The sequence below is a fragment of the Diadema antillarum genome, unplaced genomic scaffold (genome assembly GCF_040938485.1).
Source record: "Diadema antillarum isolate AM-2024a unplaced genomic scaffold, OU_Dant_1.0 seq00001301_RagTag, whole genome shotgun sequence".
NCBI lineage: Eukaryota > Metazoa > Echinodermata > Echinoidea > Diadematoida > Diadematidae > Diadema > Diadema antillarum.
Genome location: NW_027272079.1, coordinates 697,869 through 715,209, shown reverse-complemented (window position 1 = coordinate 715,209; position 17,341 = coordinate 697,869). Strand labels below are relative to the sequence as shown.

At 37.9% G+C, this 17,341-nt stretch overlaps 1 protein-coding gene across 1 annotated transcript in view; it reads left to right on the top strand.

The window, feature by feature from the left end:
- LOC139708105 (dynein axonemal heavy chain 3-like) overlaps positions 1 to 17,341 on the top strand; it is a 115,674-nt gene that overhangs the window by 18,925 nt on the left and 79,408 nt on the right. The window contains exons 13-15 of the mRNA XM_071620083.1: positions 92 to 276; positions 2,140 to 2,330; positions 3,963 to 3,974. Of these exons, the coding sequence (XP_071476184.1) occupies positions 92 to 276; positions 2,140 to 2,330; positions 3,963 to 3,974 (388 nt within the window). The remainder of the gene's footprint in view (positions 1 to 91; positions 277 to 2,139; positions 2,331 to 3,962; positions 3,975 to 17,341) is intronic.

Sequence of the window (17,341 nt, the reverse complement as noted above, 5' to 3'; positions counted from 1 at the left end):
GATAAAACTGAAAAAAAAAAATCCCTGTTTGATGTTCACTTGTTGAGATTTGTATCTGTGGAGATAATTTTATATACTTCATTCCATATAGCATCTGCCGTCGCTACGATGACATCGCTGAGCGCCTCGGCGAGACACCGACCACCACGGCAGAGATCGTGGCCCTGGCTGAATTCCTGCGAGAGTCATCCGAGGTCACTGTGTACAAACTGAAGGATGAAGTTGACGAAGCGGCAAACCGACTCATGTTTCTGCTGGACTATGCCTTCTTACCATGTAAGGGAAAACCCTACGAGCGATGTCCATGGAATGACTGCTCCATTCAGACTTATCAAAATTATTATTGTCGGTTTTCTTTTGCATGTATATGTCAATCGCATACTGTGAAAATCAACAGAGAGTGAGAGTGAAATTCTAGCCATAGCCATTACCAGTGACCAGAGGAATAGAGAAATTCCAGGCAGAAAAGGAAAGTGAAAATATTTGATTGCTATAATGGTTTCCTGAATGTAATCATCTGAATGCTCTCTCTCCTCTGAGATTAGTAAACATTCAGCATGGTGTCAGTTTTCAAACTTTTATGCAGAGGTTTCAATTTCAGAATTTGTAGCAAGGCAGATTCTCAGTGTACAGATCACGTACACAGTTGTTTTTGTATCTCTTAAATTTGTTTGAAAAAAATATTTTTTGCTGTCAAAATGTGTGATGGGATGGATATAGAAGTTGGCTATGGGTGATAGTGATTTCAGTGGATCTGTTACGTGGAGCCTCTTCAATTTAGAATTTTATCTCTGTATTATACAGTCAAATTTAAGTTTGTTTGTTTTTTTCATTTTGTAATACTTCAACCAACAAGCACTGCCCCTCCCCCCCCGAAAAAGAGAAACAAATGCTAACAAAAACACAAGATTGCTCCATACACACATTCATTGTGAAATGTACCCATGATAGTGGTAGTAATGTGCAGATTTTCAGTCAGCAGATTTGCTACAAATAGATTGTGTCAGTTAAAGACAGGAAGCCTGTAGTTTTGTGGCTAGATACTTAGTAATCATTAAAGGACAAGTTCACCTTCATAAACATAAGGATTGAGAGAATGTAGCAATATTAGTAGAACACATCTTTGAAAGTTTGAGGAAAATCGGATAATCCGTTCAAAAGTTATGAATTTTTGAAGTTTTTGTGCAGTAACCGCTGGATGAGAAGACTACTGCAGTGTGTGAATAACTGAGATGTCACATGCGTACAACAATATAAGGAAAATATAAAGAGAATTTCACAAAATTTCATCTTATGAAAAAAGTTCACATTCCCCCGACTCGTTACCGACAAATGTTATGGGTAATATTATTCCCCCTGCCTCTAGAAAGAGCCAAGTCAAGTGCTCTTTTATTATGTGAAAAAAGTGAAAATATGTTGAATTTTCTTTATATTTTCTTTATACTGTTGTACGCATATGACTCACAAGCTGTAGAAGTCTCCTCATCCAGCGGTTCCAACAGAAACATTTTAAAAATTCATAACTTTTGCATCGATTGTCCAATTTTCCTCAAACTTTCACTGATGTGTTCTACTAACATTGTTGCATTCTCTCAATCCTTATGTTTATGAAGGTGAACTTGTCCTTTAAGATTTTATTTCTAGTTTAGAATTGGGAGAATGAGAAGAGTTTGTAGACTGTGTTCAGCATGTGCGCCGTACTGATCCTCAACTACTCTAGATACCATATATTTTGGCAGCGTAATATTTAGCAAATTTGGGACTTTGAATTTGCAATTGAGAAAAAAAAAAGAGAGAAATATTAGGGATATTGCCCCTGTGCTATGATTACACATCTGTGTTGTGGGAGGCAATATGGTATGTATGATACATACAATGTATGAATTTGATATTTTGAAATTCAAAAGATGAGAATACTGTGCTAATACACATCCTATACAGTAATTACGCTGCATTTGTTAATCGTTGCACATGGTACACTATGTCTTAGCAACACAAACTAACAGGCATGCATGGCATATGATGCTCTAGACGATTTGTTCCATTTGATGCACTTGTGTCACTCTTCTCTCTGCATGCACCCCCCCCCCCCCCCCCCCCCCCATGGTACCTCTTTACCTCACCCCGCCCTGCCCACAGATGAGGACATCAAACTGAACAGCACAGTGTTCCACTGGCCGGACCACATTCAGACCATCTTCGAGGTATGCCGCAACCGCCTCATGTCCCGCCGCGAGCAGGCCGAGGACGAGCTCAAGCGGCGGGTCCAGCGCTTCGAGGAGAAATTGAACGAGTACGGCCGGGAGGTGGACTCTTTCCGCAAGAAGGAGGTAAGAGCCAGTATCCAGGATCGCTCTCCTAACATGCCATGCTACATTTCCCGCTGGGATTTCATGGAATTCTTCTGTACTTCCTTTAGGTCATATCCTGGCAGTCACTTCATATTGTACAAAGGAAGTTACGCTTCCATGTGATCAAATTTTGTGTGGGTCTAAAATAAAAAACCAATCTCAATTACTCCCAGGGAGTTTAGTGAGTGCACTCAGGGTGTAGATGTGATTCCAGGAACTAAGTAATGATACTCTGTCCCATAGTGGGGAAAATTGAATAAAATATCACACAATGCTCAAAACTACTATTATTCTTATCAGCATTATCATTATCTCTCCTTTGTTTTTGTGAAGTAGTTATGTTATGGTAAACATGCAAATCAAATAAACTTTATGACAACCCCAGGGGAGGGAAATAGTATAAAACCTGAAATTTTTGAGTGCATTTAAATTTTTTGAATTTTGCGAGAGCCAAGCTTTGCAAAATTGAAATGCATGTCGATACTTTATGCATTGTTTGCCAGTGGCAATGTGGGAAAATTTTATGACGCAAAAAGGCCGTCTAGTCCAATTTGCGAAAATTTCTTGCTTTACAGTATGTATTTTCATAATGCTGGAGGACAAGCAACATGTGATAATTATGACTGCATTACTCTGTATGTTCCCATTAGAATTTTGTTGTAGACATCATGACCTGAATATTGTAATGTGCTCTTTGTGCATCGTTTATTAGCCATGTCTGTTGAGAAGATGACAGCTACAGTATCTTTTGTCTGTCACCACTCATTCCAAAGTCATCTTTGGCAGAAATGGCACATTTTATAATAAAGAGACAGCTCACGCAAGAGGCAAAATATGCTATTCGATGCAGTAGACACTCACATCATGAAAGCAACGAGAAGATTGATGCTTGACGCATTCAAATGAAATTTGTAGGAATATACATTTGTCAAGAAATTTCTGTGTTTTTTCACTATTAGGCTAGTCCATGGCCTGAACTGTAACTATACTATTTTGATGCAAAGCACCAATTATGGGGGGGGGGGGGGGGGGGGGGGGGTAAATTTAACATTGATGCATATGGAATTACTAGCCTATGGGGGCTATTTGTCCTTTGTTTATTCAAGGTATCATTGTTATAATATAAAACCCAAATCTCAACAATGAAACATAAGTCTAGGTCAGTGTGCCTCACTTTGGGGAGTGAAAAATATGCAGCTTTGAAATGTTCATACAGGATAACTTCCTTATAGAAATTATGATCATTATGATATGCATACGCTGAGAGTCATAAAGGCATTGTGCTCTATGCTCATATGTCATCAGAATACAGCATGTGGCATTGAGTGCCATATGAATGCAGGAGCTTGAATGAAGTTTTTTCAGTATCTTTATTTTTATAGGGAATAAAATTTTGTCTCATGTAACTGTCTTTCTAACCTTTCTCCCTTAGGTTTTCATTACCTCACTTAAGATAATAGTATCAATTTCATTCTCTGAGACAAGTAAGTTGTGATTTGCATGGTAAAAGAAGATTCAGCATTTAGATATTTTTGCACAGCATGTATTCCTTTTAGTTCTTCACGTTCAAACATTACTATTTTTCTTTCACCCTCAAATGTATTCGTGTAGCCCCGTGGAAAGGTAACAATCAGATATGAAGCTGCATTTTGTTTGAATGTTTAGTTTGCTGTGAACACAACCCTAACCAAGTTTGTTTGTTTGTTTGTTTTTAATGGCAGGAATGTTCAATAATGAAAAGACTTTATAGTGATGTCATCAAGTAGGAGATACATGTATGTAGAACAACCCCCAAAGAGTTTAACCCATTGTGTATGTACTGCTTATGTCATTGTAAAGTATTGAAAATTAGTGTGCTTAGACCCAAACTGTAGCTGCTGGTAGTGATTGACCAATCAGTGAAAGTCAGAACAAAGTAGAAATTGTCCCTCTACTAAATCCCATTCAGATACATTGTAGCAATTTTAACACATTGTAGTAGAAATAGAATGATATGCAGATTTGCATGAATAAGGAACAAGGCACTGTAGATTATACATTCATATTTTGTTTAATTATTCATAATTTTTTTTTTCCCTCAATGTTTCTACATCCTCATGAATGTAATAAGCATAACATGAACATCTTGAATGAAATCAACAGCTTAAAAATGTTTTATTTTACATGGAATAAGATTCTACAACAGCAATTTACAAAGAAAAAAAAAAAGGAATCTATATACTAGACTTGGTATTGCAAAGACTAATAAAGTCTCATTTACATGACTATGCACTCTGTAAATGGAACTGTGCTTTTCAGGTTTCAAATAGTGCTGACAGCTAGATTAAGTTTCTGTTGAAACCCATCTTTACTGCTCCCAGGCTTTTACTTGGTTATTGTTGCTTCTGTCTCCATGGAGAGATGGGTGTGACAAGCGCTGCATAGTTTGTGAACCAAAGACGTGACCACAAACCCACCTTGTCATGGATATCACACTCTCAGTTACAGTTTATATAGATCCATTATCCAAATGTATGTGCAATATTATGCTGTCAGCACGGGCCTCAATATCATCTCAAATCATTTCCCCCTTCAATCTTGTGTGCAAAGGCATTCCCTTGAAGAATGAATCTTTGTGTCTTACCTTCAGTCCAGATCCTACTCACCACAGCACAAAGCACTGGTGAAGTAGTAACACTGCATGGCACCTTTGTCGAGATGCATGAATACCATGCTTTCAGCACTATGGTGCCGTTTTTTTGACATTTTATTCATTATTGCTGTGAACACCAATTATAGAGCTGGAGACAACGGAAAGAGATACACGGTATCCATACATTGTATAAATTATATAAATTAAAAGAGTAGTCCTGCTTTTTGTTTGCCTGACTACACCAACCCTGCCCCATTAACATCCTTAACCACAGACTTCTGGAATGTTAACTCTATGTGTACCAAGTGTAAAACCCCCAGTGTGCCACATTATTCTGAGACTGCAATGCACCAGTGTTGTTGTTGTTGTTTTTTTCAGCCAGGATGGGCCACAACTGGAAATTTGAGCATATTGCAAGCTCAGAATCTGAGAATATTGCAGAAATTATATGTGTAGGGAGCGCACATCACGAGCAGGTACATGTAGTACGTAATACTTCACAGCTTATGGAAACATTTTTGCCAATCGTGAGCAATATGCAAAGTTGAAGGGAAAAATCTAAACTTTGCTATGATGTATATATTTGGGCAAAACTTTATTTTTTCCTTGCAAATGGCTACTAGCTACCTTATTGTCCAGTTCTGGGAGGCATAAAATTTGAAGACATAACTGCAAAAGAAAAATAAAATTTCATTTTACTTGAAAAACCCCAATGGAACACTGCAATCCAATCCCACCCACAACATAAGCTAAATGTGTGAGAAATGGATTCACATGTGAAGCTATACTGTGGCATTTGGCGATTTATCAATAAGTTTTGGCGGGTTTGTGCGTTAATGAGCAAAATATGCAAACTTGGCAAGCCGACAACTGAGTCAGGCATTCGAAAATGACACATAAAGAGTTAACAGCACTACTGAAAATTGCTGTTACCAGCAATACAACCACATAAAGAAGCCATGTGTGAGTTTTAAGTTTTCTCTAAACATTTACTCAACAACGCAGAATGCTTGAATGTACGGATTGTGCACACGCTTGAACTGCTTTGATCAGTAGCACTAACCAAACCTCCTGAAGAGGAGTTTTCTCAACGCACAAATGACAGCATCGTGGATATGTGATCCTCCCCACCACCCCACAACCATATGAGATGTATTCTGCTCTTTTTATTGGCACTGCCTGTGTGATGTAGTCTTGGTTGTTTACCCGTCCCCACTTCCCCTCTCCCTCACACATTTGATATTTGTTTGTTTGTGTGTTTGTTTTTTGCAGTTGTTGTAATCAGTTTTGTTTATCCAGGGAATATTGAAAGTGAGAGTGGCCAGAGTAATGTTCGCGAAATGAGCGTCGTTCCTGATGAGAGAATCGGTTATGACAAATAAGCAACTTGAAAGCGGTGCCACTTTCTCTGCAGAATACTCCCATTATTTCATGATTGCGTAGTTGTTACAATCATGTTCTTTGGAACAGCAAGTAGCTCTCTCATGGTTACAGTCATGTGTTCTGGAGCAATGAGCTGTGTACAGGACTAATATGTGAACGTGATAGACTTGTTCAAAGTTTTCCAGAGTTGATATTGAATCAGTACTGTAATAATATGTGCAATGAAGTATTTGAAAAAAAATGGAAAAAAACAACAACAAAACAAAACGAAAAGGCACAAGACCTGGAAAATAAATATCTGAAGAACCTTGTAGTGACATATTTGTTGTCATGCATGAAAGACCATGAGTATAGGTGTGGTGATCCAGCAGGAATAGCGAAAAGTCTTTGTACATCCTGAAGTGTGAAATTACAGAAACGCTACAATCTAACAGCTTTGAGTGCCCCTTCAGGAACAAGTGTGCATCTGACTGCGTAGGCTTGGTGTAATTCAAGAATCTCCAGTTAAGTTTATGTTGGACTCGGGCCCTGTTGCTAGAAACTTCCTGTCTAAGTATGACTTGTACGAATCAAACTCGTCTTGGCATACCATTCAAGAGGTTATGCTAACTGCAGTTTATACATCCAAAACGCTGTATCCGCCTTCATTGTAGACATACGCACAAAAACAGAAAGAAAATTAAATAAGTGAATGAGTAATACATCACTGCCATTAGGCTGGCATTCTTTGCATTTAAAAAAAAAAAAATCTGATATACAATACTATGTATCCTATTAAGGAGTTTTAATAGTGCTACAGAAATCATTGAAAGTACTACATAATCTGACAGACAATCATAAGACATAATTGATTTGATTGCAAATGACAGGGCCCGCCCAATTTTAAGAAACAAGGCCATACCAGTTGCCATGCTAGTATTAACCCTTTACCAGACAGGCAGCTGAACTTGCCAAGCCTTTCCACTGGCATTCAGTAATCAAAACTTGACCTATCCATCTCCAAACTTGTCCTAGCTGTATGGTCGCAAGCACACTCGGGTGGAGCGATGTGCCTCAGTCCAACAGCAAGTTCCCTTGATAGGGATAAGGGGGATTTGGTACCCTCTATTCATTTACTCTTTCTTTTAAGACATTTGACCAAAGCACTCCAATATGTGTGCGAATTAACTAATAGAGCTCAGTTAGGGTGAATCATACTTTGATTTTCACTTTCATTATCACTATTACTACTAACTACTACTAAAAATCCCCACTTTTTGCAACTGTAGTACAATCGACTTTATTACATAACAACCATCTGTGTTATCCTTTGCATATAGGAGGCATTGTGCCAAACAGATATAGTCCTAGAATTGGGTATAGTATCTTTAGGTGTAAGACAACCTGTACGTCATGTAGAAGTGAAAGGTTGCATGGATTATTAAGAAAATAAATGCAAGCCTCATTAGCTTTGAACAAAGTTGATATTGAATGTAGAATGATCAGACTGAGCGTAATCACAATCGAAATTCAACAAAACTTTATTTAAATGTTTAAGATTCGTGCGGCCAATAACTATTTGTGAAATCGATGTAAAATGAAAGCGAAAGTAAGTTTTTTGCATCAGCAAAAGAAATGTATATAGACTGTAAATAAATATAGCGTGGGAAGAGAATGACATACAGTTGTATATCCTAATTGCTAGTCATACAAATATAGTATTCCAGGATGTGGCTTACACAAAGCTATTGGTGGAGCATACTTACTTCTCTTTGTAAAGTAGCTAGCCATAAGTACTCTGGGGATTTTGATGCTGTGTCTGAATAATGCACACAGCTCTTGTAATGAAAACACCCAGAAATTGGAGTCATATCTCATATCTTTATTGTTGCCACCACCAAACTTGTTTTTGCTACAGCATGCAATATTCAATTTTAAGATCAAATATTGGGATATAAATATCATAATTTATACATGTCTAAAATTCAAAAATATAAATGACTAGCTGTGATGAAAATAATCACCTTAACTCTGTGTCATCACAGCATTTGGTAATCTCACAATCCAGCCAAGTAATTTCTATTTTAAATTAAAAATTCTGTTTTAAGGACCCATATCAGCGTGAATACAAAAGGATTGATTTATCAACCGACCAAAGTCATGGAAAGCAAGTCAGCCTAGCTGATTCAATCCTGCATTAGAGTTCCGTAAAATTGATTCACTTTAATTGGCACACATCACATATTTCAGCTTACTTCTCAGTACTTGCGTCGTTATGTACTGCTGTTTGCAGACACTGCACTGACACTGCACTGAAGGGTTTTTTTTTTTTAAGTCTAATTTCAGAAGTAGGCTAGGCCACAATGACTTATTTCTACATAGATATTGAACGAAAATCAAGTGCAGATTTCAATTAAACAGTAAGCCTCTTTCAGCAGTGGAATACGAGGATCAAACTTAAGTTAAAACTTTCAATTTGATCTCAGGTTTTGTCAAACACAAGTCAGTTTTCCAGCCATGGGGCCCCCCTAATCTCCTTATTGCCCTCAAGTTATCAACACAACGTTACATACTACAAGTAATAATCTGTCCTTCCAGTATATATCCACAAATTTGCTAGCTGTCTTCACTCACAAATTCTTGCAGGTTAGCCATGAGTATTGATGTGTGGCTTGCTCTCATCCGCCTACACCACCTTGACTCGCTTAGTCCACTGAACTGCACAACTTTTACAGCTGCAGAAAGACACTATTTGAGCAGTGAAACACTGTGTATGTGACTTATCATAAAACATTAATTTGCTACTGCTATACAGTTTATCTCCAAAAAAATTACAATCAGGTTTTTGCATTTAAAACTTCCAATATGATTAGACTCTAAATGCTAATTCAGGGTTCTTAACCCTAACTAGGCCGGGGGGGTCTCCGAGGCCCCCCTTGACGTTCCGCGCGATGTATCACTAACATGTAAAGCTATCGCCGCGACGTTTCATGACTTTTTTCTTTCGAGTCTATCGCATCTTTTGACACCAATTTTGCGTTGCCCGGGTGCACGATTCCGAAGTTGCGCATAAATGTGTATGTTCATGTCAGACCAAAAATTGCTCAAAAATGTGAATTCGTGTAGTACAATTTCAATGCAAACTGTGCTTACATGCAAATTTCATAAAAGCATGATTATTTGGGGGTTTTATTGATTAAACTCAATTAATAACATATTTTCTTGTTCGGAACAATGTCGCAGACAAGTTTCATCCAAAAAACAGTGAAAAAAACATTAATTCAAAAAAACAATGAAATACATAAGGAATAAAAAAACATTAAAATACTTAAGAAATTTTTTCTGATGGCACAATTTTTTCTCTTATATTTGCTCAGGACAATAAAAAGAATATTTACACAAACAATGTGCCCATTTTGAGCATCATTTAGTGATTTATACCAATTGTCGGATTTCATGCATCATTACATGTATGCATAAATTAGCATAATTTAGCATAGATTATATTAAAAAAAAATTAACATCACGGTACTTTACAAACGTAGATTACATCAAAGGCAATCTTCCAAATTTAGCACTCATGGATGTTATTATCATTATTGTTATCATTATTATTATTTATTCGGCAATTCAACATACAATACAAGCAGACATAAGACACAAACAGAAAATCGTATTACATGATATAAAAATTGTGGTGATTCCAGGTGCATGCCGCTGGTTGCCAGGGGAGGAAAAGGCAAACTTTTCTTGTTCTTGGTAGTGCATAATTTGTTATTAACACAATGGACAGAACTTGGAGGGAAGGGATTCCTGGACATGCTCTACAAAACTCCTCATTTCTCTTTGACCACTGAAGCAAATTTGATGGGGTTTTCAGTAAGATGTGGGTAATAAGTTACAGTCTCATACCCTGAAATTTTATTTGGATTGATTCGCTATTTTAAAGTTACCCTTGCGGAGGGTCCTGTTGTATTTTTTTTTTTTTTTTTTTGTGGACATATTGTAGATACCCGCCTCTTCCCAAGTAGAGGCAATGCATGATTCAGAGGTTCTTCCATCCACACCTGTTAATACCCTTCCCCCCCTGAAAAAACAAAAAACAAAAAGCAAAACCAAAACCCCAAAACAAAAACTATTAGCACCTTGATGGCCCTTAAAGTGACAACCTAAATTTCACACTTTTACACGGGTTTCATACCAGATTACTATAATGCATATTTGGAGGAAATCAGCATGTGCCACGCAGAATAGGATGATTGAGGGATGTTAAACAAGGTAAGGAATGTGCATGATACACGCAGACACACATGCATAAGGATGGGTGCGGGCTGTGGAGTGATTCTCTAGAAGGGTTAGTGCTCGGATGGTTGATTGGCTATTGTATGATAATGTGACTCATAATTATGGAGGTGCTCAAATTACAGACTATCTATATCAAGAGGGATTTCAGCGTGCTCTTTTTTTTTTTTTTTTTAACCTTAAATGAATCATGTTGGAAATGAAATATCCTGAGACCAGAACGGTTGCCCCGAAATCAAACAAAAAAAGAAGGACTTACTTTGCTAAAGCTTTCATGTGATTTTTGATTTGACGAGGTCAATTTCAGCATGAAATAGATTTTCACATTAATGCACTGTTGTCATGTAGTGGCTGTCTAGCTGTGCTCTTTGCTGGGTATAACATGTAACACAGATATCTTAAGTTTATATGAAGTAATCTGTCAGAATACTCAAAGGGTAGTGTTCTCAGCTTAACTTGATCTCACCTGTCACATGTGTAACTTTTTTATGCCTCCGCCACGAAGTGGTGCCGGAGGCATTATATTTTCGGGTTGTCCGTCCGTCCGTCCGTCCGTCCGTCCGTCCGTAATCAATTTTGTGGACAACGTATCTAAAAAACCGTGAGAGGCATCCTAATGAAACTTGGCATGTATATGTATGAGGTGGCGAAGTTGTGCCTATCAACTTTTGGGTGCACATGCTCAAGGTCAAAGGTCAAAAGGTCAAGGTCAAATGCTCAAAATTTCACTATTTCCCCTGTATCTCTGCAATGGCTGGAGATATTTTCTTGAAACTTGGTGTATACATGAACTACCAAATAAAGGTCCCCAGAGAGAGTTTTGGGTCATGAGGTCAAAGGTCAAGGGTCAAAGGTCAAGTGAAAATCTTAAAATTTTGCTTTTTTTCTCCATATCTCACAATTATTTCAAGGTATTTTCATGGAACTTAGTATATATGCATGTACTGACTGACAGTGATCATGTAGGAAATTTATGGGTCATGGTTCAAAGGTCGGGGTCAAAGGTCGAGGTCAACTCATCAAATTGTCATTATTTCCCTCTAATCTATGCACTGCTTGTAGGATTTTTTCTTGAAACTTAATGTATGCATGTATTACCCAATACAGATTCGCTTGGAAGTTTCTTGTCAAAAGGTCAAAGGCGAAAAGGTCAAAGGTCAAGTGGAAGTGCTAAATTTTCACCTCTTCTTTAAACTTATAAAAGGGTCAAAAGTTGGGTACAAATCCCCAAATACCTGTACTCTTATTAGACAGTATAGCCATTCATCCAAATAAACCTAGTTCAAGGAAAGTGAACATTTAATGCATTTGTGACAAACCTGTCATTTTTAATATTTTGCCAGTTATGTGAAACTGTCATCACACATTGTCAAGACATTGTGCTATAGACCTATTCGGAGAGCCATGCATTATGCAGAGATGCCAACTATTACGGATTTCCCGTAATTGTTACGGGAAATGATCACGATTACGGGAGTACGGAATGTCGCATCAAAATTACGGTTTTTGGAAATTCCGATAATGCCCTATCGCCTATGCAGCAATTGCAATATACAATGTGTTGTACTAGCAGACTACACACTGTACATGTTTCATTCTCCAGCCGGCCCGCGTTGCCTGGTTGCCCGCATTTGTGTGTGTCGGTGTCTGTGTACTCGACGTGTGTGTTCGTAGCTTCCATTATAGAAAAGTGTGCGCACACGCAATTCGCTGCTTGCGTACTTTGTACACCGAACGGAAATTCGCGCGCGTGAATCCCTGTCGCCTACGGACCCTGGATGTTTCCATCGATCGCCATGGGATCCCCATGTGTGGCCGGCCGGCTGGGGACCGGAGCGTGAGTACATGTAATAGCTTAGCTACACACTGTAGCCAGCTGCCACTATAGACAGTACCCTATTTCGTTTTGAGTCGGGGTAGAAGCGCTCCGTTGTGCAATGTCTGCTTCTTTTTCTCTACTTCTTCCATTTTTCCCTTTCCTCTCAAGTACGAAATGATTTTTAGAGTGTTGTGTGTGTTTTTTGTAACGTTATTGCATCATTTTTCTGCAAGGAAGAGGTGAGTTTCTGTTCGTGTACTGATGACGTGCACTGCAGTATGTGCAGGTGAAAAGCGTTCGAACTTTCTTTCCCGAGTATCGTGGAAACTCGATGTATTTCTAGGCCTATAAAAGGAGATCTCATGTAACAGAATACTTATAACAAACTATTTTCAGGTCAAAGTGAATTAATTTCCCTTGTTTTGTATCGTTTATTGACGATCTCAAGGATCTCGTCGTAATTTCCAATGTGTAGATCTATTTGATTTTCGCGTAGCTTTCGGTGCTGCAAACTTTTGCTAGGGCCTAATCTTACTACAAAAACGTATCGTTCTATTTCTGTTGTTTCTCACACCTCGTTTGGTACGATTTCTTCCATTTTATGTCACTTTATCCGTTCTCTTTATGCTTTGAAATATTTAAACGTAATTCTTTCAAGTGTCTCGCAATGTTATTTTCGTAACGGCGATTTCTCCGCTTTCGTGCAATATTTTTTCGAATCGAAGCGACGTGTGTTGTCTTTTCTAAATATTTGTGTTGTTGGGAGGTGTTGATACTTTGTATTTGTTATACTTATTTATTTTCCTCGGTGTTCATCTCGAGGGACTATGCGTGTTTCTTAATGTTAATAGGAAAAGGCTAAAATGATATGAGTGATGTCTGATGGTGATGATGAAAACCGTATGCTGGTACAAAAAGACGTCTTACTGTGAATGCTGAGCGTACGTGCCGTTCGTTTTATTTCACTTTCCCTCTTATTCTTCTTTCCCCCTTACTCTTCTTTCCCCCTTACTCTTCTTTCCCCTCCAAAGAATGATAAAAAAAGAAATTACATACACCTCACAACAAAAAGATCCACGCTCTACCAACCTTCGTAAAGTTAAATCTAGATGTTCAATATCAGCAAAGAATAAGGGGAAAGCACGAATGACAATAAATTAGAGCGAAGAGATTGTGAAATACTGAATACACGCAGTCTCTTCGGCTCGAAGAAACTGGACACCCACCCGGCCTCTCCCCTTGTGGAAATTTCCACAAAAACAGGTGCCACACCCAGGTGCGTGCCAGACGAAAGAATGCGCGCACTGGAATAAACAGCGTGTTAGTATCCTGGAAATATCGATCGAAGAACCAGCTCATTAGTTGAATTAAAGGAATCATTGCAAAGATATCGTGATTCTATATCCTTTCTTTTGACGCATAGTAGGAAACATCAAACAGTCGAATATATTGTACTTAATCGAATATCTTATGTTCCCTGAACAATAAAAAAGGATCGATTAATCAGTCAATTAAAAATGCAATCACGGAAATACTTAGGTCTCGTATGCCCAGACAAATTCAAGATTAGGTCCAATGAGATGCAGTCATCACCTGGTTAGACAGCAAAATCATGACAATTAATTTCAGTTCATGCTCATCATAGCTGCTTATTACTTTTCAAAGTTTTGGCTATCAACATTCGTTCGTAGGTGTTTTTTTTTTTGTTTGTTTGTTTTGTATGTTTTTCCTCGTGAAAGACGTAATGACTTTTTCGTATCGAATTTAAACTCCATGTTTACCGTAAACAAGCCATTCAGCTCAGCTATGGCGCATTCGATCCATCGAACTTGCAGTAACCTCTTAGGCAGGAGCACATGGGTCTTTCCTTTAAACTTGAAAGTGAAACCACGTGTTTGCACATTGGCGCAACCACACACAGCGCGGCATTTTTGCGATCATCTACAGCAGAGTTTCCGATTCCAGTCAGGGTAAAAGAAATTGGAATACTTCGGAAAATACTGATGTTTAAAATCCAGTAAAATGAAAAAGCCTGAAAACAACGCATGATTATGTTTTATAGTAAACAATAGTTGGAAACACCGAAGAGAGTTTTGCATTCGCTCACACAAAAGCTTTCTTGAGAAGATGAAAGGTTCCCCCTCCCCTGCTAGATAGTGGAAGCTTCCATAACCAGCCCAGCAAGTTTCTGGAGGTACATACATGAACTTGTACACATGCATTGCGCGAGAAAGCAATCAATCAACGCTGAACATTGCGTAGTTTGGATTCTTTATCGTGCTGGTGTCCAGCTCGATACTTCGGCATGTGTCGTAATGTTTTGTTTAGAGCCTGTAGGCCTCAAAAGTCGACGAGTTTTATTCAAAATAGCAAAAAGAGGGAGATGGAGAAATTACGGATTCTGGTGGAAAAATACGGATTTTGGAGCTGCTGAGTCCGGGTTTGTGCTTCCAAAGGTTGGCATCTCTGATTATGGCAGAGGCATACCAGTCGCCATAGCGACATTTCTAGTTTTTTCTAAAGATGTGATTGTCAAGGAGATTAGGCTGTCCTTCTGCTACTGGTAATATGCCCTCTAAACTCTTGCTGAACAGTTTACCAAGCAAAGTGAGATAAAATTAAAGGACAAGTTCACCTTCATAAACATAAGGATTGAGAGAATGTAGCAATATTAGTAGAACACATCATTGAAAGTTTGAGGAAAATCAGACAATCCGTTCAAAAGTTATGATTTTTTGAAGTTTTTGTGCAGTACCCGCTGGATGAGAAGACTACTGCAGTGTATGAATAACTTAGATGTCACATGCGTACAACAATATAAGGAAAATATAAAGAGAATTTCACAAAATTCCATCTTTTGAAAAAAATACACATTCCCCTGACTCGTTACCGATACATGTTATGGGTAATATTATTCCCCCTGCCCTTAGAAAGAGGCAAGTCAATTGCTCTTTTATTATGCGAAAAAAGTGAAAATATGTTGAATTTTCTTTTATATTTTCTTTATACTGTTGTACGCCTTTGACTCACAAGCTGTAGTAGTCTCCTCATCCAGCGGTTCCAACACAAAAATTTAAAAAATTCATAACTTTTGCATCAATTGTCCAATTTTCCTCAAACTTTCACTGATGTGTTCTACTAATATTGTTGCATTTTCTCAATCCTCATGTTTATGAAGGTGAACTTGTCCTTTAAAGTGACATTTTTCATGTTATTTTTTTCATTGGATAGATTACCTTCATCTTCATTCTGAGATTCCGTGCACTTGATCAGGAATTGCACCTTTACAGAAAAAAACAAAATCTGAAATATGCCATGCATGTCTGTTATGTCTCGCCTTTTATTTTTTTATTTTTTGAACAAAACTTCAATAATTGTGCATAATTGTGTTTTGTTAAGCAAAACTGGCATTTTTCTTCTGCACAGTATGTCTGTGGAAAGAATTTAAACAGCAAATCAGCTGAGAGAGAGATAGAGAGAGAGAAAAAAGAAAACAGCTCTTGGCAGCTTGCATTTGGTTTCTGAGCAAACAATGAAATAACTTTCAATTCCATCAAATCACTGTCCTGTGGTGCCATAGGGAGGATAAAAAACAATTAATCAACTGTGGGAAAGTATGAAAGGGAGAGTGGGTCTTTGTAGCTCAATGTGTTTGGTTTCAGAACAAACACCAGTCTACTCTTTGTAAGTGATGTGTTAAGTGGACTTAACTCGTCATGCGCATGACAGATTGTCATTACAGCACTTCTTTGTGCATGGCAGATTGTTGCTAGGCTGTGGAAGGGGCATAGGGTTAACAACATTCTGCCATGCGCACGACAAACTATACAGCTCAAATGTCTGCTTATAACTCCGTCTCTGCCAGGGATTTTAGACAATGTGTATGATGCAGTGGGGTTTCCTTTGTCAGTTAAAGGCATGGTACAGTTTTGGCTGAGATGGGACTGCAGGTTTTTAACTCTGTGTGTGTGTGTGTGTGTGTGTGTGTGTGTGTGTGTGTGTGTGTGTTTGTGAGATAATGAGAAACCTGTTGTGAAATGTGAAAGAACTTGCAATTTGTAGAGGATTTCAAAGTTTATTTGATTAAAATTTGTCTTTAAATGGCTGAAATATCCAAACAAAGCAATTATGATAAAATGTGACAGGCCAAGACTTTAATTAGGATAATTTTGTTTTACCTTGTTTTGGATATCTCAGTCATTTCAGAACTGATTTCCTTCAAATAAACTTTCAATTCCCCTGAGAATTGTACGCTCTGTTAACATTTCGCAGAGTGGTTTCTAAGTACACGTTGTATCTCGCAAAATATTAAAAGCCGAATCCTCGCCTCAACAATTGCTATACCATCCCTTTAAACCACAAGTGACCAAACTAAAGTGATTTATCTCTTTTGACTGTCTGTTTGGATGACCATTACTTGATAAGATGAAACTTACGTATGATGAAAAACACTTTGGACCCTTAATGCATGTTTTTACAGCAAGCAGCTCTCTCAAGGCTCTGTGGTAGTGTCATATTAATACAAAACTTCAAAACAAAGTTTTTGACTGATGGGCAGCAACAGTTTCGTTTGAGGTTTTTCTTTCTTGTTGTATCTGCAATACACATGTACGTGACTGATATCTAATCTCTGGCACGACATCAAGATCATTTCTCACAGGATTTTTTTTTTTTCGTTATTTCATCTTTTACATTGTCTGGAAATTTGTTACTGTTTTGCTGGCAGTAGTGTATCTATCCATCATTTTGTTCTGATATGCCTAAGTACACATTTTTGTTGCAACTTTCTATAGTTGATTGAATGTAAAGCATATTGCTTGAGGTTTTGTTTGTGTTCTTATGGAATCTTTTAAAAAATAAAGTCTGGTAATATCG